At 52.9% G+C, this 24,800-nt stretch overlaps 1 protein-coding gene across 4 annotated transcripts; it reads right to left on the bottom strand.

Moving 5' to 3' along the window:
- Positions 1 to 269: 269 nt before the first annotated feature.
- On the bottom strand, positions 270 to 24,798 carry LOC102939815 (sphingolipid delta(4)-desaturase/C4-monooxygenase DES2). 4 transcript variants are annotated; one of them, XM_037884490.2, is made up of 4 exons: positions 24,167 to 24,798; positions 19,071 to 19,230; positions 1,554 to 2,296; positions 270 to 1,280 (listed from the first exon to the last, which is right to left on the bottom strand). In XM_037884490.2, exons 3-4 carry the CDS (start codon positions 2,268 to 2,270, stop codon positions 1,137 to 1,139), a joined length of 861 nt encoding a protein of 286 aa, XP_037740418.1. In that variant the 5' UTR covers positions 2,271 to 2,296; positions 19,071 to 19,230; positions 24,167 to 24,798; the 3' UTR covers positions 270 to 1,136. The 4 variants fall into 4 exon arrangements, with proteins under 4 accessions (XP_037740418.1, XP_027686983.1, XP_027686982.1 ...); XM_027831182.3 differs by having other exon boundaries at positions 19,071 to 19,202; XM_027831181.3 differs by lacking the exon at positions 19,071 to 19,230.
- Between the last annotated feature and the right edge of the window lie 2 nt (positions 24,799 to 24,800).

Below are 24,800 nucleotides of genomic sequence, written 5' to 3'. Positions count from 1 at the left end.
AAAGGTTTGCAGATATCCAGGGACAGATCCCCAGTGACACCAACAAACTCAAGCACCCCACAAACAGGTGGGAGGTGAGCTCTCTTTGTTAAACTGCCAGCCTCTCCCTTTCCTTTCCAGGAGTGGTTTCAAGCGACACCTTGGAGACCTCCAAGCAGCTCTCCACCAGAAACCAAGCCAGAGTTGACATTCTAATGGTTTAAAAAAATATATGTATATTTTCAGTCTCTTTTTTCCATCAAAGGAGCTAAAAAAGGCACTGATCCAACTGAAGCTTCTCCTCAAGTTACTTTTAATATAAGAAACATGACTAATTAAGTAGGGCTGTCTCTTTGCATTATGTATGCCTGGTCCTTTCTTGCAGATCTGGGTATTCACTTATTACAGTTCAAATTTTATAAGGGGCCCGATTCTCGTTTCATTTACATCCGTACTAGGGCAGTTGCTCCTGGTCTAGAGCAGGGTGAGGGAGGCATGAATCAGCCCCACTGACTCCCATGGATTTATGCCTGTTCAATGCCACTGATTTCAATGGGGTCACTCCAGATTCACACCACTTTGAGGGAGCGGGGAATCAGGCCTGTAAAGCTGCAGCCTAGACTCGAGGTATCTTTAGTGGCCCTTAGTAATACCTATGTACACGTACCAGCTGATGCTCCAGATTGGCTGGGGACCATTTGATAAGAAGTCTGGGGTGTGGGGGGAATGAAGGTGGCAGGAAAGCCATCGGGATGCCAAGCTAGTCCCTGGCACAGAATAGCCTGAAGGCTGCTCTAATCTACACTGTCTGTTAGCAGCAGCTGGTGATCCCAGGAGATGCCCTAGCTACACCCCCTTCTCAGCCATGTCCCAGTACCATTGGCCGCACCCCGTGTTGGTTGCTGGGAGGGGCGTGGGTGGTCTGGATTAGTTGTACACCAGCCGAGCGGCCAGGAGGAGTGCTCCCATGGCCCGATCAGGCTGCCTAATGACTCATGTCTCGGTCAGTGGAGTCTTTGACAATATTTGACCCTTAAATGACGCGTGTACACGTCTGGTATTAGGCAACAGGTATAAATAACTCCCCTGATGTCAAACCTCCCCCCGTCCCCTGAGAGGCTGGAGAGCAGGGAGCTCTGTTGGGTAACCCTCTTGTTTCACTCCGCCTTGGCCACTTTGTACTTCCTCTTCACGCGGGCAAAGGGCCCCAGCGACTCGCAGAAGACAAAGTCCCAGAGGACGCAGACCCAGGAGGTGTGGTAGGGCAGATGGTCGTAGTACTCAGCAGCGATCTTCTTCACCTGGAAGCAGAGACACACTGGGGTCTGACCGTGAACACAGATCTCTGCCCTGGGATGTTTCGATGGAGATGCACAACTGCCCAGCGTTCTGTGGTGTCACGTTCATGGTATACTAGGGCTGTTTTTAACCCCTTTCAACCCGGAGCGGGGTGACCGCCCCGCTATAGGTCCCCTGCCCATTTTAAGGTCTTTTGGTTCCCCGCTGGGCTCCACCCACTTTCCCAGGGATTCTACCCCTTCCAGCCAGATGCTTGCAAGCAGAGAAGTTCTTACCAGTGGCAGCTTGCTGCCCGGGATGCTGGGGAAATCGTGATGCTCCATGTGATAACCCACGTTGAAGGTCAGCCAGTTCAAGGGGCCGTAGTAGGAGAAGGTGTCGTAGCCCTTGAGATACATGTAGTGCTCGGCGATGAAGTGTCCGGAGATGGGATGGATCCCCATGGCCAGTGTGGAGCCGGCGATCATGTAGAAGACGGGCTTGGGCCCCCACAAGGAGTAGATCAAGAGGTCATAAGCCAGCTGCACGGCGACGTTGATCACCTCCAGGCCGGTGATGGGCTTGGGGTTGACGTAGAGGGGCCGCAGGATGTAGAAGACGGGCTGCAGGAAGAGCCAGAGGATCTTGCGGAGCGGCGAGTGGAAGAAGCGTCCCTCGAAGGCTGTGGGGATGTCCACGTCGAGCCCGTCCCCGGCCAGGTAGCGGTGGTGGTCGACATGGTACTTCTTGAAGGAGGTGGCGTAGGGGACCCCGATGGGCAGGTTGGCGAACATGCCGAAGAGGCGGTTCCACTTGGCCTCCTTGTTGCCGAAGGCCACGTTGTGGGAGATGTCGTGGATGGCCAGTGTCATGGAGTGGTTGAGGCAGCCCCCGAAGGCGTAAGCCCAGAAGAAGACCCACTTCCAAGGCAGGTCCTTCACCAGGTAGCAGGCCACCAGCTGGGTCAGCACCATCAGGGTCACTACCCACTTCAGCTGGGGATCTGGACCCATCAGCTTCTTGATCTCAGGGTACTTGGCTGTGGAGGGGATGCAGAAATGTTAGCTCAGGAAGGGCAGGGCTGGGATCCAGCCTGCCGGTGGCGGTATGGCACGTCAGTACCGCCTTACACAAACCACTGCGCTCAATGCATTCGTAGCCGGTGGGCAATCTTGGGAGAGAAGCTGGGCAAGAATCTGCAAGACGGAGGTTCAAGTCTCTCCTCTGCTACAGACTCCCTAGGCCCAGATCCTCAAGAATTTTTAGGCACTGAAATCAATGGGCATGGGGAGTCTTAATGCCTTTGTGGATCCATGCCTCAGTTTCCCCCTTTGTATCATGGCGGGGCTGTAAGGCGCTCTGATACCATGGTACCTTACTGAGACAGAGGTGTGTTATACAGGAGGTCAAACTTGATGACCTAATTTAGGTGGCCAGGTGGCCCTAAAAATCTATGAATCTTTTCTGGTTTCCAGCATCTAAGATTTATCTTGGGCCTGGCTCCTTCCTGGTCATGGGTTATGGCTTTAGAGGCCGCGCCCTTGAGCGCTGAGCTCCCCAGACACTGAGGACACCGTGAGGCTCTGGTTATGCACAGCCAGTCGGAAGCAGACAGGTGCTTTAGTCAAAGCACCTAAAACCCTGGGTCCTCATGGAATACCCCCGGGGCGGGGATGTGGTGATAAACCCACCCTCTGGTGGTGCCAGAATGAGCTGTTGCTCACAGCTTCTAACCTGATCCTCTCTCACCTGCTTTAACGGGCAAACGAGCTTGTTCATCCCCACTGCCATTGGTGGGACTCTGAGTGAGCTCCTGTGGAGCCGGGGCAGATCCCACCCTGCAGAGCAATTGTCCCAGGCTCTCTGCAAACTCAAGCAGCTGTTCCTGCAGCAGGTTACGCTCACGTCCCGTTTTCCAGGCCATCTGTCTACAGGCACGTTCTGTACCCGTATAAACTTGTGGGCTGGGAGTCTGTGGTTTGAGTTTGTGAACTGGTATTGTTATACCAGTGAGCAAGGCCGGCTGGAAAACACAAGCCCCTTTTCACAAAACATTGAGAGGCTTGGAAATTTGTTTGGATTCCACATCGGAAAACCAAACCAAACCAAGACCTTTCAAAATTTGTTATGAAACTACACAAGTAGACACCCCACAGAGCCACTGGGCTAGCCCCGTGGTTCGAATATTCACTTGGGATGTGGAGAAACCCAGGTTCAAGGTCCTCCTCTAACAGTTTTTGCTGGCCTTAAAAAAATAAAAATAAAAAAGTCTATGAATCTTCCCTCTTTTACAGAATCTAAAGTCTCTCTTGAGCTTGGCCATTGGAACAAGGGACTTGACCCTGCATCACCTAGATCCCCAAATAAGTGGCCTAACAATCAAGATGGTGACAACTCTACAGTGGAGTTGTCTCACCTAGGGAATTCCTGACTCAAGTTTTACCAGAACCGACGTTGCCCCAGAGAGTTTTGGTTTTGATGAATCAGCAAAAAAGTTCCAGCAAAAAATTCCCCAACCAGCTCTAACCAATACTCCTCCCCCATGATCTCCAAGAAGTGCAGCTGGAAATATGCCGAAGATGGACCTGAGCTGAACTCAGGGCTGCTCTGCGCTGTGTGGTCCCGCACCAGACAGAAGAGACGGGATTTGGCTGTAATTGTGTTCTCGGCAGATCCCTTCCCCTGGCTGCTTTACATAACCCCACCAACACCCCCAGAAAATCCCCTTTATTCGCACCCCAGCCCAATCTTGGCTCTCCTCTACCACAAGGGGGCGACAGAGGATGCAGGTTTGGAGTCAGCCCGTTATAGGGTTGGGAAGTTTGGGTTTGGATCAGAACTTTGAAAGGGATTTGAATCCCAAGGGAGGGGATGGTTTAGACCTGTCTGGGGATCTGGCCTGCTGATTCCAATGGAACAACACCTGATTGACACCAGCTGGGGAGTGACGCCAGCCTAGTTTTGAACCAGCTCCATCTATTTGCATGAATAAAGCATCAAAATACCAGAAACAGGTTTTTTAAATCACTGCCACAGACTAGAACCCACCCTCTGGGACTAGACCGCCAATCCCCAGTGCTACACAGCAGAGAAGGGGTGGAGGAGGAGACAGCAGTCTACAAATATTATCCGTTGGGTTGGGTTAGACCTCATCTAAACTGTGGTCACCCCACGCCTTATTTACATTAGCTGTGAGAGACAGCTAAGCAGCTGCACCGAAGGCAAAGCCGGGGTAGAGAGCTCACATGGGGGAGCTGCAGCCCAAGCTGGAGGACCAGAGAGAGACGAGGAAAGCCAGACATCTGCAGCCTGAACCAGCGACCTGAGCTTGGTGCTATAAGGAAGTTGCCTCCTGTTTGGGGTTTTTTTTGTTTTTGTTCCTCCTGTGTTCAGGGAAACAGGGATTTTAAATGTTCCTTGCCGGGTACCAGACTCCCTTGTCAATTTCCCTCTCACCTGGAGCAACCCTCAGGGCCCCAACCTTTGATCATGTCAAAAAGTGTGCGGGGGGGGAACATAAACAGGTTTTCCTCCAGAGCGCCTCTTCATGGCCTGCGGTGCCTCTGCAGCGCCCTGCCTCAGTTTCCCTCTCTTAAAGGGCTCCTCAAAAACTCCGCCCAGTCCCTAGCATTTTAAAACATGTCCCTGCTGGAGGTGGGGAGGGAATCCAATTTGGGGGCCTAGCTCCCTTCTGAGGATCGGGGCCTTCATCCTTAAACATGCTGGCCATGCTGCCTTCACCCAGCTGGGCCTTTCAATCGCCCAAATAGCTCGTTCTCCTTGAGCCAGGAGTCCTCGGCCCTCCTTCCCAGACAATCCCTTTGCTCTCTGCACCTCTCAGGCCAGTCGCTGTCCCGCCTGGTGTTCCTGGCCCTACCTCGCTAAAATATTAGCAGCTCCTACGGTGCTCTCCCTTAGACCCCTCTATCTGGCCCGAGTTTGTCACATGACCTCTCTGTCACATGACTACACTCATTTCCCCCACCTGGGAACGTGTCACAGGTGGGGCCGAGGGACATCTCCCCGTAAAGGGCCAGCCACCCTGTGACACAGTGCAACCAGCAGCAGCCTCGGCCCAGCTGAGGGGTGATACCAAGTCAGAGCCAACGGTCAGCGTGGCCTCCACCCTGTTTTTCTGGTTCCAGACCCATCAGTGTTCCTTGTCGAGCCGATCAGTGGCAGGAACGCGAGCCTGATCAGGCATGATCTGGGGCAGGAATGCAGCTGCCGCACTGGGCAAGGGGATTAGCAAGTCGGGCCTGACGTAGCGAAACCAAAGCCAAAGGAAGAAACAGGGGAATTTGCAGAATGTGGGCTCGCCGCTGCCCTGGGGGCAGGTGAACGTGGCCCAACCTGGGTGGAATGCGCTGAGCTGGGTGCGTGTTGGAGCGGTGACCGCGTCTCCAGGCTGGGGAGCCCCACTGCAGCCTGCCAACCAGTAGGGGGTGCTCTTTCCCCTGCACGAGCCCCGCTTACTAGTCGTGGAATTGCTCTGACGCTGCCAGAAAGCGGAGGAGTTCCAACCCAGATCTCGGGGCTAACTGTCGGCATCCTCCATTAAAAATCCCCCGGGGCGTCAACGTAATTCGTCGTCTTCTTCCCCTCCAGTCCTAACCTGCTGGGCAGGAAGTGCCCTGTTCCACCCCAGGACCAGGTGCATTTCGGTGGTATTGCTGGGGACAGCTGCTAGATCTACAAGGCGGCGTTTGACGGAGACTCGGCGGGGCACAAATACACCTGGAACCCATCGTTACACACACACATACACATACACACACCCTATTTTAAAAGGCCTCACACTAGGGTGCCCATATTTACCAAAGTACAATCAGGATACACATGGGGCTGCACCAAGCTGCCTGCTGCTCGCCCACGCCCCATGCCGCTCGGGACTGGGGCTGACTGCCCGAGCCCCACCCCGCCCAGCGCCTCGTGTTGCCACTGGCCTCCCCAAATGTTCCTCCATGCCCCCCTATCGGGGTGCAAACCACTTTTGTTTGGCAAGCCTGGGCATTTATTCTATTTGCTCTTGCCAACAGATCAGAGCAACTTGCAACTGGCAAGAGCAAATGGGACAAATGCCCAGTTTGGCCAAAAAAGGACGTCCGGGACAGGGCTTAAAAAGGGGGGCTGTCCAGGCCAAAACGGGAAGTGGACACCCTACCTCAGACCCCCAACAGCCTCTATTGCACTCAACAGGGTGAGGGATGGGGATTTCAATGGAGGAGCTTCCCTGTTGTTCTCCGTGGAAGGAAGGGGGGAATTTTCCATTTTTCTCAATGTGGGCAGGGGGGAGGGGGGGAGTTTCCATCCATATCAGTGGGGTAGGGAGGGGGAAGTCTCCACTGGTCTCCACGGGGTTGGAGGAGCAGGGAATTCTCCCTTGCTCTCCATGCTGAGCTCTTTGGAAAAGTGCCACCAACCCAACGGGACTGCTCCCGGGAGGGATCTGGCCCAGGCCTGCCTGGTGTCTGTTGTGCACCACGTCCAAAGCCTCCAGGGCAACCAGCAGAGCCTGTCCGTGCACGTGCAGAGCCCCGTTGCCAGGAGCCAGCCACCGCCTAGCCCTGGGGAGACAAAGCGCCAAGAGGCAGCCACCTTTGTGCGAGCAGCACCCACCCCACCTGCATGTTACATAAGGCACAAAGGCACCTGGTGAATGCAAACATCATGCCCTGTGCAGAGAGCCAGAAAAGCCACAATGGGTCCTGCTTCAACACCCAGTGCCATCAGTACATAACCTTGTCCTGACCCCACTGAGCTTTGCCTCAGGCCCTCAGTCCAGCTAGTGATGGGGGCTCAGGCAGGAGGCTGAGTCCGGGCTGGGTTTCGGGGTTAGCGCACGAGGGTGAGCCCAGCCATCCAAGCCGCAAAAGCGATCCGAGGGCTGGACAAAATGCCTGGCAGTGAGCGAGTTCAAGGAGGGTAGCATCTCAGGGAGGCAGTGTGGCCTAGTGGATAGTGAACGGAAGTGGGACTCAAGGGAGCTGGAGTCTGCTTCGGCCTCTGCTGCTGGGTGAGCTTGGTCAAGTCACTTGGTCCCCGTGCCTCAGTTTCCCCATCTATAAAATAAGGCTCATGATACTGGCCTCCCCTTCTAAAGCAATCTGAGATTGACTGATAATAATAATTAATCCCTGGATCTTGTTATTAAAAAGACGATTGAGGGCCTCCTGTTTCAGTTTCCCCAGCTGCCTCAGTTTCCCCAGCGATTGTGCATATAAACACACACACAAAAAGAACACTCCCCACCCAGACGAGCCAGGAGAGGGCTTTTCTCAGTGCATCACCCGGGCACGCCTCAAAGTGGCAGCTGCCAGCAGCACTGTGCTAAGTGTCTTTTACAGCTGACAGCAGTCGGTTGTTTAACGCCATGTCTGATTCTCAGACCAGGGCCCCGATCCCCCTTCGCCGCGTGAGGTCACACTGCAAAGTGAGTTGTAAGACAGCACCAGAGCATTTTGCCCCCTCTCTGCTCTGGAGTAAAGGCTGGTCATGTCTGTGGAAAACGCCAGAATCTCCCCCCCCCCCACCCCCGGCGTGAAGCTTTTTACCCCCCCACTTTGCACTGGAGTGAAATGGTGACACAAGCTACGGCACGATGCCTCTGCAAAGTTTCACACCGGACGTCTGCAGAGCTGCAGAACTCAACCTGACCTCTCTGTGCGTCATCTAATGGGCCCTTCCACACGACTCCAAATGGAGCCAAAGGCCACGGCACAAACCAACAACCCTCCCACGGTAAAAAGGGAAGGAATTTACGTTTCAAATTCCTTCCGTCTGTCTGGCCTCAGCAAACGAGGCTGCGCCGTTTGTAAGCCTCAGTGTCAAACCGGACAACTATTGATCTGCGTCAAATCTTCGGTCCTGGGGGGGACAAACATCAAGAGGGAGAAACGTGGGGTTGTTTCTCGAGTGCTCAGGTTTCCTTGATCAGCTGGGCCCAGGACAGACTCTACAGCTGATGGTTTCCTAGCAACAGACACGCAATCCCTTTAAATCTGCCAGCTGCTTTTGCTGCCCTCGACCCCCGTAAGACGTCCCTAACACTTTATAGGAAAACTGGCTGTGAACTGTCGCCCCACAATTCGCCTTTGGGAACATCTTTGATTTAGCTGGGGATTAGGTCCTGCTTTGAGCAGGGGGTTGGACTAGATGACTTCCTGACGTCCCTTTCAACCCTGATATTCTGTGATTCTATGATCTGGCCCTGAGCCATTTGGTAAGGTTGACCCAACCGATGTGACTGATGACTGAGCACGTCAACTTGTGAAGCCCCCCCCCCCCCCAAAAAACAATCAAGCCCCATCAGTAGGGCCCTACCGAATTCAAGGTCCATTTTGGTAAATTTCACAGTCATAGGGTTTTAAAAAATCTGAAATGTCACGGGGTTGTAAACGTGGGGATCCCGACGCAAAAGGAAGTTGGGGGGGGGGGAAGCAGGGGGTTTCAAGGCCAGCAGCAGCCACTCTCCGGCTGCCCAGCTCAGAAGGCAGTGCCATCACCAGCAGCAGTGAGGGTGGCAATACCGTGACCCCCCCTCCACCCCCCCACAAAAGCCAGATTTCATGGGGGACTCCAGTTTTCACAGTCCGTGACGTGTTTTTCACGGCCATGAATGTGGCCAGGGCCTTCCCCATCAGGTCTTTTGATCTTGTCTCCTACATCCACCTAGCCCCTGAACATTGGTGCTGTTCTACCCTGACCTTGTGTGGGATATTTCCCCTGGATTTGCAAACAGGTATATCTGGGGTGGAGCTCTGTCTCCTCGGCACAGGGCTTTGTATCACTGTGGTCTCTAAGGCGCTGATTGTCACCCTGGAGCTGCGTTTTGTGCTGGGGTAGAGGCGTGGGGGTTGAGCCGGCTTCGCGACCCCTTAAGCATCCCCTCCATGCAGGGGGCTGCCCCAGCCAGTATGGAGCTGGCCTAAGGACACGGCTCATTGCATCGGTGTGGATTGAGGGTGTGTGGTGTGGCTGGCATGCATTGTGCTGTAGCTATTCTCTGCCCCCCAGGGCCCATAGGGGGTGGTTCCAGGGTGAGGCCAGAGTATACTATGTGCTGGTTATTCTCTGCCTACACCGGGACCACAGGGTGTGGAGCTTGGATTCCAGCAGCAGCCCTGAGGTTGCACTAAATGACACAAGGGGAGAGGCAAGGCCCAGAATATGGGGAGCACAAAGAGGGTTTAAAGTCACCTGAATCTTTTCCATTCCTCTCCATTGCTGCCCCAAGGGCAGGAGCGGAGTTGACTGAGAATGAGGCTCAGGCTAGTGTATGTGGCTGTTGCCCTCTGCTGGATGGGATGAGAACTGCTACTGTGTGTCATGGGGCCTATACTGCTAAGTGCTGGTGGGGATTCTCCAGAAGCTCAATTAGTGGGGATCTGGGGTTTGGAGCAGGAGAAGTTCCACAACAGTCCCAGTGGATTTAGGCAGCCGTGTGTTGTGAGAACCGCCAGGAGAGGGGAGCAGAGAAACATTTCCTTTAGCAACCTCCATGCTTCTTAGAGTCTCTGAACACCCCCCTTCCCTGCCCAAAAGCATGCTGAAGCAAAAACTAATCCCTCTATAATTAGGGTGCCCACACATCCCATTTTGGCTGGGACAGTCCCTTTTTTAAGCCCTGTCCCGGCCATCCCGACTTTTTTGACAAAAGTGGGCATTTGTCCCATTTGCTCTTGCCAACTGATGAAGCTTGGGATGGGACAAATGCCCACTTTTGTCAAAAAAGCAGGGTGCAGAGAAACATGGGGGGGCGAGCGATGATGCCAGCACCACACCAGGGGGAAGAGAGGGCTCGGGCAGGGGGGCGGGCAGGGGTCGGCGGAGCAGCGACGCCAGTCACAGGGGGGCAGGCAGGTCTCAGGCAACCGGCTCAGGCCAGACCTGTGGGGACGGGAAGGAGCAGGGCTCAGGTGAGCTGAGCTGAGCACCTTGGGTCAGACCCATGTGGCGCGGGGAGGACCTCGGGCTAGCCCTACATGGTGTCCCCTTTTCCCTTTGGGAAATATGGTCACCCTATGCATAATCGATTTGCCCCACAGATAAAGACACAGTGATGAGTTAATTACATAACAATTACCAATCTACAAATATCTACTAACCCCAGTAGAAGGGCTTGACTACACTGGAAAGGCTACCGCGGAAGTGCTTCAATGCAGACACTAGCTACACGGACAGAAGGGGTTCTCCCATCGCTGTAGTTAATCCACCTCCCCGAGACACGGTAGCTAGATGGAAGAAGTCTTCCGTCAAGCAAACGCTGGCTTCACTATGCCACCAAGGGGTGTGGATTTTTCACAACTCCGGACAACGTAGCTGGGTCGACAATTTTTTAGTGTGGACCTGGCCTAATATCGAGAGAGCTGCTTACAACTCTCTACAGTCAACACCAGCTGTTTCTGACTCACCTCCTCTCTCTCTGGTGGCTCCGGTTCCCACCCAGTTCTGACCCATCTCTCCTCCTGTCCCTGTCACCTCTGGTCCTGACCTCCCTGCCTCTGGTTCTGGCTCCCACCTCCTCCCTGTCCCTAGTTCTGGTTCTGACCCTCTTCCCCTTCCTGCTCGCCTCTGATTCTGATCTGCCTCCCTCAGTGCCATCCCCCTTCCAGACAGGAGCCATGGTGGTACCAACCCAACCCAGACTCACCCAAGATCTCCTTCCTTCTCTCTGTATGAGGCTGATCTGTATAGACCCACTCAAAGTCATCCCTGGTGACCCGGTTCCCCATGCTGCGTCCTCTCCACCGGAGCCGGCCCAGTTCCCACTGTGCCGAAAGAACCAGAACTCCTGGCCGGGGCAGCGTCACCTGCGCAGGTGTGCTGTATCCTCTCACTGACTTTCCCAGAAGCACTGTAACGCAGACACCTGGCTCAGGTGAAATGTCTTCCTGCCTGCCCTTCCCCAAAGCACCTGCCAGACCTGTTTGGCTGGGCATCAGAACTCCCTGGGGTGGAGTTGGTCTGTAAGTTCCTGGTATTGGGCCCGGGGCCAGATTAATGGCTCTGGCCACAAAGGGGGCATGTACGCACAGCTCTTTTGAGCAGGAGCCCAAGTCTGCAAACCTGGGCCCCGAGACGCGCTGCGGCGGGCTGTGCAGATGTTCCCTTGCGTGGTCACCGACAGCCTGATGCGACCGGCCTGGACGTCCTTTCTAGAGCCTTTGGGCCCATCAAAGTCAGGCTTTTGGAGGTTTCATCTTGGGAAACAGGCTGGTGGAGCCCCCGCTAAGGTGCAGCTTCCAGTGACCCTGCACCGAAGTACCTCCAGGTGCCGCACCGATGCCCTGGAGGACAAGGGCACAGACCACGGTGGCTCGGCCACACAGGAAACTTGACTGGAACAGCTCCTGGGAAACAGGCTTTTGCTGGGGCAAGGACAGCCGGTCGGGAGGTATTGGACGGAACAGGGTTTCCTGCAGAAAACGCCAAGCTGTCAAACCCGAAGCTTTTCCCACAAGAGGGGCAGCTTGGGCTGAACTTTCTCAGCTCCACCATGGAATTCCTTCTCCAAACCAGCCAGCCGCCATCGCCTGAAGCTCACGGCACTCACCTCGCCCGCTGGAGACGGGGGTGGGGGTGGGGGTGGGGGTGGGTGGGTTGGGCGCTGCGGGGTTCAAATCCCCGCTTGGCTTGATTCAGAGCAGCGGCTTGTACCTAGATCGCCCCCTTCCCAAGTAGGTGCCCTAACCATTGGGCTATACAGTGGGTGTCTCCTTCTGGCCCAATGTGTATTTCATTGAATTCACACCCTACCCCAAGCCAGAATAACTTCCCTCTGTAGACAAGCCCAGGAGAAGTGACGCAACTTTCCTGTATCTTTGGCTCTGTGTCACTTATTTTAAAAAGTGCTCTGCTAGATGAGATCACAGGCCAGCAATACCTGTATCCTGTCTCTGACAGCTGCTAGTCTCACTTGCTGGAGAGCAAAATTCCAGGAACAACCTCCTCCTCTGCCCTCTCCACCCACCCACACAGCGTGGGCAATGGTGCAATAATCTGTTTGGCGGGGAAAGAAGAGCTCTGTGTAAACTCAAAAGCTGGTCCTCTCTCACCAACAGAAGTTGGTCCAATAAAAGCTATGACTTCTCCCACCTTGTCTCAGCAGGGGAAAGAGGTTGGTTTTCACCCTGATGCAAGAGGGCTGAGGTTGGAGGCAAACAGGTCTCCTCTCTGTGTTTTATTAGCCACGTATTAGGAAACTTTTTGCCTCAAGAACATCATGTGGCATTGAGTTCCACAGGCTAACAGTGTGTTAATGGGGGAAAGGGAGCATTGCTTTCACTCTCACTGAGAGTCTCCCGGTTCTGGTATTATAAGCATGTGAGAAGGCAGCCACACTTGGAGCAGAATTTATTCCTGGACATGTACAATAGTCCACAGAAACCTTATGGTAAAACCATTCTCCCCAAAATCCCGAAGTACAAGGGGCTCACAGCAATTTTCCACTCAGGAAATCCATTCCAGCTCACCTTCCTGAGAGTCCATTTCTGTCATATATTGTGGTCCTGCCTCTTTAAAATTAATCATGCATAATTACCAGAGGACATCCCATGATGCAGACACCACTCCAAGCCTGCCTGCTCATTGTTCCCAGTCTGTAGGAGCCATCATGGCCCTAAAAGAGAGTCCTGGTTTAAACTAGTCTCACTCTGGTTCTTGAAGCGAAGAGATTGCAGCATACTCACAAGGAAGACACTCTCGGCTTTCTAGCCATCCAGCCATCTAACTATCTATCTATCCCCATAGCCACTCACCCATCATCCATCTATCTAACCTCATGGTGGAAAGCACGCTCTGCATGAAGCAAGAAGTGGCTGTTTTTGTCAGGGGCCCAGCAGATTAGTAAACGGTGCAAACTGCTAAACCCAGACAAGAAACTTGTAATCCACCGGTCAACTGAGGTACTGAACCTCAGCGAGTGTAAACGCGTTAAAAGCATTAAAAAACCAGGACATGGAGGGTTGCAAGCCACCCCCGCCTTTAGCCTTCCCAGATAATCTTGCTGAGGATCGGAGAAGATGAGGACAAGGTTTCCATGTCTATATGAAAGCCGCAGGAGCAGATTAAAAAAAAAGAGAAGAGGACATAAAAGTAGCCATTTTAGTGCTCATAGGGGGAGGAGGCGGTTCTGGAGATGTATGTAACATGGTCTGTCAGGTGCCATCTGAAAATGCTCCCACTTTGGCTGCGGTGTTACTGCTAAGGGAGGACTGTAACCCCAAGAAAACCGCTGTGTTTGAACGATACCCGTTCTGATCTCACGCAGAGAAGCGTCCCCGAGCTGAGGCAAAGAGCAAGAAATGGGGAGTCTGGAAATACTGAGAAATGGCATCATCACAGGTTTTGCTACTCACAGCTAGGGGCGCCTCCTGCTGGCCGCTCGGGGGATTAGCTCTTTCAGCCCCACGCCCTCTTCTTGCCGTTTCTCGGCTCGTCGTCTCGCTCTGTGGCCCCCTCTCTTGCTCCTGCCGCACCCCGTCTTGGTGGCTTAGCTCGCCGACCAAGTCACAAGAGTCCTCCCCATCTGGGGTGCTATCAAAGTCCTCCACAGCGTCCCCGGCCATCCTTACGTCCACTTCCCTGGTTGAGTCACCCCCTCAGTAACTTGAGACCAATGGTCCTCGCCAGTCTTCGAGATCACTGCCCATCTGTGCCACTCATTCAGGAATAGGGGAATCCAGGCCCACCCTCTACTCTGGGTTCCAGTCCAGGGCCCCAAGCTCCTGCACCAAGGTCTGTGCTACCGTAAACCTTCCTGTCTCTCCCCAGGACGACTTCCCAGGCTTGCCTTTTCCATCCTTCCTCTTCAGTCCAAACCCTCTTATGCCAGGGGAGCAGCAGTAGCTCTTTTCCTGCTACGAGCTCCCTGGTTTCACGGAAACCCCTCCTGTCCCTACACAGGTGAGCTTCCCCCATTAAGGTTCTCCTCTCAGTGTAAACTACGTGAACCCCTTCAGTGCGAGCGTGGGGAACACGGCCCGTCCCAGGCACGCTCGGAGACAAAACTGTGGTCAGTGTCCTCGATAAAGGACAGTCGGAAAGGTTGGCGAGGGAGCCCTGTTTGCTGAACCTCACAAGCCATAAAGCCACAAATCATCTCTCGGCCAGCTACTGCCCAGCGCGAAGGGGCTCTTGCCCAAAAGAGGACTCAGGGCGGCGTGGGCCTGGGCCCAGCCACCCAAACTTGGCAGCCAAGCAGAATCAACACCAGCTTCTTCTCAGGTGCCGGGTTGCGTCACAGAAAGTAAACTGACAATGGAAGTCAGGGGCACGTGCCAGAATGATACCGAGACTTGGAGGGCAATTTTGTGCGAGAGATGACAGGCAGAAACAGACTGAGCCAATGATAAGGAATGAGCTCTAACTGGTAAGCATTAACAACCTCTGACTCACCCACGGGAAGATTTAACACTGAGCCATCAGCAATGCTCTGATACACTACTCAGCCCTGGGTGGGGGACCTTGTTTGTTTGACATGGGATTTACTGGGCGTGATTTTGAGAAAGAAGAAAGGGAGGTGTCGCCTATGATGCCACTGTGTCTTTGAAATTAGGTTGGTCTACAACTGGGACACCTAGGAAAGCTAATCCAGATCAACAAAAGGGGTGAACTGGAAGTGGATTACTTAAACCCCGTTCAATCCCAGTGTGGAGATTGTTGTGCAGAATTAAAGTGGCCTTAATTCCGTTTAGCTGAATGGTGAATTAAACTAAACCAAATTCAGGCCATTTGAACAACGAATAACAGCATCCACACAGGGACTGAAGGGGTTGAACAAATCCACTTCTAATTCACACCTTTGGTTTATTCAGATTTATTTCCCTGCATGTCCCCGTGTAGGGCAGCGTTTAATCGTGTGTAATCACCAGATGCAGATAGAGGGTGCACACCCCAGTCTGCGTCTTTGGAGCCATCCTGTAATGTAACGAATAAAGAGAGTTCTGCTTTACAGTGTACATCCCTGGTCTCACTCCGGTTCCTGGAGGGCAGAGGCTGCCGTATATTCATGAGGAAAACGCCCTCGGCTGCTTGTGCCTGCTAGAAAACAGGACAGTCCCGGGCCATCCGCCCTCAGCGCTCCCAGCTTATCTTCTCTCCTGCGCCACTTCTCCGGTAGTGCCGAGCCAGGACTCCTGCTTCTGGGACTCCCCTCCCCGGTGCCAACCCTCTTGTTTTGGGCTCTGCTTCCTCTAACCAGCCCCTCTGCTTCTTCCCCTAGTTCCTAGGGGCCCCCTGTGCAAGCGCTCCTGCCCGCAGCTGCCAAGGGGCAAAATGTGTGTGTGTGTGGGGGTGTTATGGGCCGAGAGGGAAACGATCACCACCTTGAAGCACTGGGGTCAGCACTGACACCAAGGGGAGAGTGTCCCCACCCGTGCTCTCTGCAGTGCAGCGCCCCCTAGTACTGCACTGGGGTACTGGGGTCAGCATGTACTGCAAGGGGAGAGCGCCTCCATCCCTGCAACACAGCGCCCCCTAGCATTGCACTGGGGCCAGCACTGAGCCCCTGCACTGCATGGTGAATAAACGTACCCTCGAGAGCCACTCCCCCGCAGGACAGCGGCAGTCTCCCGGTGGGGGGCCATGGTGGGAAGCTTGCACTGCTGCTGACCCTATTCTGAGCAGGAAGCCACCCTGAAGAGGTTTGGCTAACCAGGAAGCAATGCTTCCATTTGGAAAAAACTCTCCCATCCCACACCTGGGCCATTTCTTTAGGTGCCTAAATATAGATGTCAGAACCTAACGGCAAGCCCTTGTGTCTGAGCATCTGGCCCAGAGCCAGGAGAAAGACTACATCTTTCCAAACAGGGAAGTGTCCTGCATTGCTGTGGGCGCTGGCCTGCCTGGTTACACCTGTAAGCCTTGCCTGGCCTATTTAAAAGCCTTGACAAGAATCTGTGATTTATACGGATTGGCTCCAACCCCAGCGAGGAAGTGGGACGAGCAAGCGAAGACACGGCTTGGGAAGGAAAGGGAATCGCGAGTGGAGAAAGTGTCACTGAACAGAGCACAGAGCAAGGTGCCAGTGTGTAGGGCCCTGGAGTGAGGACTGAAGCCATATATTGCCGGCTCTGTGCTGATTTAGAACCTCAGATGGGTCACCTCTCTGGGCGGTTTTGTGTCTTTAGCTGAGGGCTCCTTGAGGGACTGTCGGGGCAAGGTGATGTCACAGCATCACAGGTGAGCTTGCAGCTCAGATTCGCACATTCTGGCCTCCGGACTATGGCAGCGAGGGCCAGCGTCTTTTCGTTATGGCTTTTGCATCTCCTCGCTGAAGATCTGATATCTGTTTTGTTAGACTCGTGAGAAAATCCATCTCTGATGGAACGGAAAGCTATCTGTCCAAAGGACTTGGCTGGCTCCCCTCTCTACAGCATCTGAGCCCCTCGTAATCTTTAATGTATTTATTGTCACAATGCCCCTGAGGTAAGGCACTGCTGTTATCTCCATTTCACAGATGGGGAAACTGAGGCACAGAGAGACTAAGTGACTTGCCCAGTGTCACACCAGAAGACAATGACGGAGCAAGGAATCGAATCCTGGTCTCCCAGAGGACAGGTTAGCGCTCTAAGCACTGAGCCATCCTTCCTCTCTGGTGTCACCTGAAAGCACTGTTTAGTAAACTCCTAAATCATCATGGTCTCTTGCCTCTAGCCAAACAAGCTGGTTCTTACCCTTCTCAAGGTGCTTATCTAAGGAGGGTTATTCCTACCCTATAAAAGAGGGTAGGAAACAAAAGCAAAGAGATTTGCTTAAGGCCAGACAGCAGGTTAATGGCTGGAATACCATGCACGTCTCCCCGCTGGACCATACTCCTCCGCTTTACACTGCTCTCAGGGGGAGTCCAAAGGCCCAGCCCCTAACACAACAGGGCATCAAAACTTACTGGGGGTTCTAGCTTCTACTGTAATACAAATTATAAATAGTAGTAATGTAATACACTGACCAAGCATGCCTGCTATGGCTGATCTGAAAGGGATAACTGCCTTCTACTGCTTCCAGCTGCTGGAATGAGTCCATTAGCTCACATGGTTGAGATCTGGGCTCTGGAGCTAAAGATGACAGGCTCAGTCCCTGCCGCTGACCGACGGGTGATACAGCAGTCATAACAAGTGACCAGTCAGGAGACAGGAAAGAGGCACCAAAAAGATTTGAAAGTGCCTTACAGAGAGAGACTTAATGAGCACCATCACAGAAATGTCAGGTTGGAAGGGACCACAAGAGGTCATCCAGTCAAGCCTCCTGCGCTGAGATAAGATGAAATAAACCAGCCCAGCCCTGACAGGCATTTGTCCAACTTGCTCTTTAAAATCTCCAGTGACGGGGATCCCACGACTTCCCTTGGACGCTTGCTCCAGAGCTTCACTCCCCTGAGAGTTAGACAGTTTGTCCTGATATCTCACCGAAATCTCCCTTGCTGCAGATTAACCCATTGCTTCTTATCCTACCTACAGAGGGCATGGAGAACAATTGATCACCATCCTCTTTGTAACAGCCCTTAACATCTATGACGACTGCTCTCAGGTCCGCCCCCCTCCCCGGCAGTCTCCTTCTCACAAGAGTGAACAGGCCTATATTTTTTATCCTTTCCTCACAGGTCAGGTTTGCTAAACCTTTTGTCATTTTAGTTGCTCCGCTCCAGACTCTCTCCAGTTTGTCCACATCCTTCCTAGACTGCGGCCCCCCCGCAGGCCGACACAGCACTCCACCCGAAGCCTCACCAGTGCTGACCGGAGCAGGACAATTACCTCCCATCTCTTACACCCAGCACTCCATCTGCTTTGCATATCTAAAAGGATATGGAGAGTTGATTACAATGTATCAGTACCTTCACGGGAGAAAATACTAACCCAGGTGTGGCCAACCTGTGGCTCCGAAGTCACATGCAGCTCTTCGTAAGTTAGTATGTGGCTCCTTGTACAGACACCGACTCTGGGGGCTGGAGCTACGGGCACCGACTTTCCAAGGTGCCAGGGGGTGCTCACTGCTCCACCCCTGGCTCTGCCCCCACTCCACCCCTTCCTGCTATGCCCTCGCTCCCCCCAGCCCCTCCAAGCCTCCTGCCCACCACAAAACAGCTGATCGGGAGATGCGGGGAGGTGCTGATTGGCGGGGCTGCCGGTGGGCGGGAGGCGCTAGGAGTCGGGGCGGGGAGCTGCTGACGTACTACTGTGGCTCTCTGGCAACATACATTGGTAAATTCTGGCTCCCTCTCGCTCTCAGGCTGGCCACCCCTGTACTAAAGGCTCTTTAAGCTACTGGAGGAAGGCCAAACAGAACTGATGACAGAGATCCCCTTGGGACTGTCCCCTGATGTGCTGAAATTACCTCTGAGCTCGTTATTCCTGCCAGCTTGGGACTCCAGAACCCTGCCTTGTTGAGCCAGACACGCTAGCCTGCTGCAACACAGACCCAGGGTCTGGTCCACGCCCCCAAAGCTGCAGATTTAACTGAAAACAGCTCAGCAAGTTACTTATCTCCAGGACCCAGACACCTAGCTCCCAATGGGATCCAAACTCTAAATAAATCCCTTTTACTCTACATAAAGCTTATACAGGGTAAATTCATAAATTGTTCGCCCTCTATATCACTGATAGAGAAAGATGCACGACTGTTTGCTCCCCCAGGTATTAATCACTTACTCTGGGTTTATTAATAAACTAAAGTGATTTTATTAAGTATAAAAAGTAGGATTTAAGTGGTTTCAAATAATAACAGACCGAACAAAGTAAGTCACCAAGCAAAATAAAGCAAAAACACGTAAGTCTAAGCCTCATACATTAAGAAACTGATTACAGGTAATATCTGACCCGCAAAGATGTGTCAATAAGCTTCTTTCACAGACTAGATTCCTTCCTCGTCTGGGCCCAATCTTCTCCCCTGGTACAGTCTTTGTTGGATCCAGCAGACATCTCAGGTGGTAAGCCAGGGTCTTCTCATGACTGGTTTCAGAGTAACAGCCGTGTTAGTCTGTATTCGCAAAAAGAAAAGGAGTACTTGTGGCACCTTAGAGACTAACCAATTTATTTGAGCATAAGCTTTCGTAAGCTACAGCTCACTTCATCGGATGCATACTGTGGAAAGTATAGAAGATCTTTTTATACACACAAAGCATGAAATAATGGGTGTTTACCACTACAAAAGGTTTTCTCTCCCCCCACCCCACTCTCCTGCTGGTAATAGCTTATCTAAAGTGATCACTCTCCTTACAATGTGTATGATAATCAAGGTGGGCCATTTCCAGCACAAATCCAGGGTTTAACAAGAACGTCGGGGGGGAGCGGGGGGTAGGAAAAAACAAGGGGAAATAGGTTACCTTGCATAATGACTTAGCCACTCCCAGTCTCTATTCAAGCCTAAGTTAATTGTATCCAATTTGCAAATGAATTCCAATTCAACAGTCTCTCGCTGGTTCACCTGCACATCCACCAGTGTGATATATGCCATCATGTGCCAGCAATGCCCCTCTGCCATGTACATTGGTCAAACTGGACAGTCTCTACGTAAAAGAATAAATGGACACAAATCAGATGTCAAGAATTATAACATTCATAAACCAGTCGGAGAACACTTCAATCTCTCTGGTCACATGATTACAGACATGAAAGTTGCGATATTACAACAAAAAAACTTCAAAACCAGACTCCAGCGAGAGACTGTTGAATTGGAATTCATTTGCAAATTGGATACAATTAACTTAGGCTTGAATAGAAACTGGGAGTGGCTAAGTCATTATGCAAGGTAACCTATTTCCCCTTGTTTTTTCCTACCCCCGCCCCCCGACGTTCTTGTTAAACCCTGGATTTGTGCTGGAAATGGCCCACCTTGATTATCATACACATTGTAAGGAGAGTGATCACTTTAGATAAGCTATTACCAGCAGGAGAGTGGGGTGGGGGGAGAGAAAACCTTTTGTAGTGGTAAACACCCATTATTTCATGCTTTGTGTGTATAAAAAGATCTTCTAAACTTTCCACAGTATGCATCCGATGAAGTGAGCTGTAGCTCATGAAAGCTTATGCTCAAATAAATTGGTTAGTCTCTAAGGTGCCACAAGTACTCCTTTTCTTTTCTTATGACTGGCCACCCCTTTTGTCCTGCTCCACCCGCTTTTATAGCTTTGGCACAAGGCAGGACTCTTTTGTCTGTGCTTGTTCCGGTCCCCACCCCCATCTCATCTATGGAAAAGTACAAGGATTAAGATGGATTCCACTATCATGTGACATGGTCACATGTCACTGTAAGACCCCCTAGTCTCCCTTCTTCCTGGGTTGGCCCCCACCTACACAGGAAGGCGTGCAGATAAATAAATCATTTACAACCAATTGTCCTAGTCAGTGGGAGCCATCAAGATTCTAAACCACCATTAATGGCCCACACTTTGCATAATAACAATAGGACCTCAGAGTTATACTTCGTATTTCTAGCTTCAGATACAAGAATGATACATGCATACAAATAGGAGGAATATATTCAATAGGTTATAACCTTTGTTATGATACCTTACAAGAGACCTTTGCATAAAGCATATTCCAGTTACATCATATTCCCATAAAACATATGGAGTGCAACATCACACCGGGAACAATTGTAGCTGAGGCCTGGCCTGACGTGAGTAATTAACACATGGCGGGAGGCTTCATTTTTTGGAAGATAGAATTAGGGATATAAACGAATCATCCAGTTGAAAACAGACTATTTGTGCTAAATAAGGTAAGTAACTAGGTCAGTAAGCTAAGACAGAATAACTGAGCCAACTAAGATAAAAAGGAGAACACGCAGGGAACTATTTCCGATAAACTAGATAGCCAGGGATGTTAGGAATGTAGAGATGAGGTAAAGAGGAAGTCAAAGCCTGGTCAGTGCGTGGTCAGCACATGCTGCACGGGGATTGGTTCCTGCAAAGTAATCCAGCCTGTCCAAAAATGTGTGATGCAACGTATAGTAAATGCAACGAGATGTGTGATGTATACACAGCGAGAAGGTTTCTGCGGCCATCCCCCCGCTGCGTTTGAATCTGATCAACTCAGCGTAGCGCTGCGGTATGCCAAACAAAGACACCAGAGGGACGGAGGCTGGAGTCGAACTGAGTTCTTGGGAAGCCAAATGGAAAGGGGTCTCGGAGGGAATCCCAACAAGGAGGGCCTAGTCCATGACTGGGGTGCCTACTGTTAGGCGAGAAAAATTAAATATGAAGCAGTTATGCCAACCAAACCAAAGTCAGGCCAATAAAGGTTGCTGGGAAAGTCCCTGAACGAGATAAGTAGAATGAAAGAATACTTAGGTTGCAGGGAGTAAGAAAAAAGGAGAGGCCTGCATTCCTTGTACCAAATGTTCTGGGAACAGTTTGTTGAGCTATGGAGGCACTGTTTTCCACTCCCTGCTCTTGTGTTCTGTCTGTTTTTAACTCCTCGTCTCCTGGTTGACACCCATACCGATAAGAAAGTTAGTGAAGCATTATGATTTGCTAAAAGTTAGCTACAATAAGGGGGTAGAGTGCATGCATAATAGAGAAAGAGGATTTTAAGTAACATGGGGGGGTGGGCTGCTTTATTAATAAATCTGTGACGCGACGGGACTGTCTATAAAAACCTATTAGTTTTACTTAGAGGCTGGCTGGTTCTCTTTGGAGACGGGCTGCTCTCTATTGTTGTGTGCAGTCTTCAATAAAGAGCTTTGTGTTCGGACCTTGCTGGTGTTGCCTGTCTCTCTCCGGCCAGACAACGAACCGTGCCGTCTGGGGTTCAAGTCCTCGACATTAGCTACTACTGTAATGCACCGAATAGCAATAAAAATGCCCAGCTTCTCACCTCTATCTGCCTCTTCCCAGGCAGGTGCTCCACGGAGGCGGGTGATAAGGGCAGAATCACCATGTCACCCCTGTTGCTCACAGGAAAGAAGGGAGGAGAAGGGGGCAGAGCCACCCTGAGCTGCTAGGTTCTTTAGTTCCCTCCTCCATCCCGGTGAGAATGGGTTTGGGTAGGTGGCTGAAGGGAAGGGGAGAGAGCTCAGCCAGCCACAGCGCTATGGGTTCTCCTGCGCCAGGAAACGGGCCAGGGGGGTGGGCAGCCAATCAGAGGGCTCAGATGTGCTAGAGGCCGGTGGCTCCAGCCCCAGCCCCAAATCCCATCACTGTGAAGGAAAATGTGGCACCAATGATGTCACAATGCAGTTTGGTATCGCATCACCAAGTGATGACATCGCAATGGGGCGGTGTTGTGTCACTGGGCGATGACATCAGAGTGGTGTCTCATCCCGCCTCCACAAGGAGACATCATGGCAACACAAACATCGTTGCATCATCACCCGGGCGATGACATCACAAGGCAGCCTGAACAGGGGATGATCATAGAACTGGAAGGGACCTCGAGAGGTCATCTAGTCCAGTCCCCTGCACTCAAGGCAGGACTAAGTATTATCTAGACCAGAGGTTCTCAAACTGTGATCCATGGACCACCTGTAGTCCACGAACCCTATTCAGGTGGTCCGCGGATAGTTCCCTCTAAGGCAGGGGTGGGCCAACTTTTTGGCCCCAGGGCCACATTGGGGTGCGAAACTGTATGGAGCCGGGTAGAGAAGGCTGTGCCTCCCCAAACAGCCTGTCCCCTATCCGCCCTCTCCCACTTCCTGCCCCCTGACTGCCCCCCTCAGAACTTCCGACCTATCCAACCCCCCCTGCTCCTTGTCCCCTGACCGCCCCCTCCGAGGACCCCCCACCCGGGACCCCAGCCCCTATCCAACCCACCTTGCTCCCTATCCCCTGACTGCCTCCCCACCCCCTATCCACACCCATGCTGCTCAGAGCAGCAGGAGCTTGCAGCCCCGCCGCCCAGATGGAGCCAGCCGCGCTGCTCACACGGCAGCATGGCTGCAGGGAAGTGGGGACAGCAGGGAAGGGGACAGCGGCAAGCCTCTCTGGCCAGGAGCTCCAGGGCTGGGAGGATGGTCCAGCGGGCCGGATGTGGCCTGCGGGCCGTAGTTTGCCCACCTCTGCTCTAAGGTGTGCACCTGGGCGGCCACACACAAGAGAATGAAGGGCCACCCATCTAATAAGTGGAGCCGTTCAACCCCTGAGAAGATACACATGTAAGGTGAGGTGATGGCCTTGGGGGAAATAGGAGGTAGGTGGGAGGTTGTTGTGGGGTGGGAAGAGGGGGTGGGGGGAATTTTGGACATGCAGGGCTGCGGCAGCCAGAGAAAGAAGTGACTTCCCCCAGCTCCAGGGCTGCGGCTGCCAGGGAGAGACCCTCACCCCGTCCTTCCCAGACCCAGCTCGGGGGCTGCCGTGGCAGGGGAGAGAGGACACATTCATAGCATTAGAAAGGTAAGACTACTGATATTAAAATATGAGTGGTGTGCTTTTATTTGTAGAACAAAAAAAAGTTAATTATTATTAAGGGTTTTTTATACAGCGCTTTTATCCAAAGCGCTTTACAATAGTTAGCTAATGGTACAAACAACATTTGGAAAGGTCATTAAGTGGTCCACCGAGTCCCTCAGCACTTTTCAAGTGGTCCGCAAACAAAAAAGTTTGAGAACCACTGATCTAGACCATCCCTGACAGGGGTTTGTCCAACCTGCTCTTAAAAATCCCCAATGACGGAGATTCCACAACCTCCCTAGGCAATTTATTCCAGAGCTTAACCACCCTGACAGTTCGGAAGTTTTTCCTAATGTCCAACCTAAACCTCCCTGGCTGCAATTTCAGCCCATTGCTTCTTGTCCGATCCTTAGAGGTTAAGAAGAACAATTTTTCTCCCTCCTCCTTGTAACAACCTTTTATGTACTTGCAAAAACAACGAGGACTCCTTGTGGCACCTGAGGCCTGGTCTACCCTGCGGGGGGGAGGGATCGATCCAAGTTACGCAACTTCAGCTACGAAGTTGACGTACTTAGACCTACTTACCGCGGCGTCTTCGCTGCAGTAGGTCAACTGCTGATGCTCCCCTTTCGACTCGGCCTGCGCGTCTCGCTTGACGGGAGAGCGCTTGGCGGTCGAGTTGTCAGCTGGATCGATCGCGCCGGAGGCAAGCGTAGACACGCCCCTCGAGACGAACGAGGCGTAAGCCGTCGTGGGCTAAAACCCACTTCATCAGATGCACGGCGCGGAAAATGCAGGCGGGAGGTATAAATACGCCGCAGGCGAGAAGACGGGCGCCGCCTGACCGAGACCTGCCCTCCTGGACCACCGCGATCGCGCCCCCGCTCGGGCGCCTCCTCTCCGGCCTACACGAACCCGGTGGTCGCTCGTCCCGCCCAGGTCACGCCGGCCAGACCGTGGGCCGCCCTCGCTGCTCTCCTCTGGACTTGGGCCGGCGGGCCCGCGCCCTTCCGGAGCCCCGGAGCCCAGCCCGGGCCGCCACCCTCCCGCCCAGGCCCGGTCCGCGGGGAGCAGAGGGGGAGGCCTCGGCCCCCTTCCTGCAGGGCCCCGGCCCGGTCTGCTGTGACGTCACGGCCCGGCACGCGCACGGCGTGACGCCAAGGTGGCCGGAGGGGAAGTCACCCGTTCCCCTCCCGCTCCCGCTCCCGCTCCCGCGCGG

The sequence above is a fragment of the Chelonia mydas genome, chromosome 23, assembly GCF_015237465.2.
Source record: "Chelonia mydas isolate rCheMyd1 chromosome 23, rCheMyd1.pri.v2, whole genome shotgun sequence".
In the NCBI taxonomy this organism is placed as follows: domain Eukaryota; kingdom Metazoa; phylum Chordata; order Testudines; family Cheloniidae; genus Chelonia; species Chelonia mydas.
This window is presented reverse-complemented; position numbering and strand designations above follow the sequence as displayed.

Bases quoted from the DNA above. Each gene is read 5' to 3' on its own strand.
- LOC102939815 (XM_007069049.4), bottom strand. From the start codon at position 10,991: ATGGGGAACCGGGTCACCAGGGATGACTTTGAGTGGGTCTATACAGAT. The intron at 2,297-10,909 runs GTGAGTCTGGGT...TCCCCTCCACAG, and splicing joins GAGAAGGAAGGAGATCTTGG to CCAAGTACCCTGAGATCAAG. The intron at 1,281-1,553 runs GTAAGAACTTCT...CTCTGCTTCCAG, and splicing joins CGGGCAGCAAGCTGCCACTG to GTGAAGAAGATCGCTGCTGA.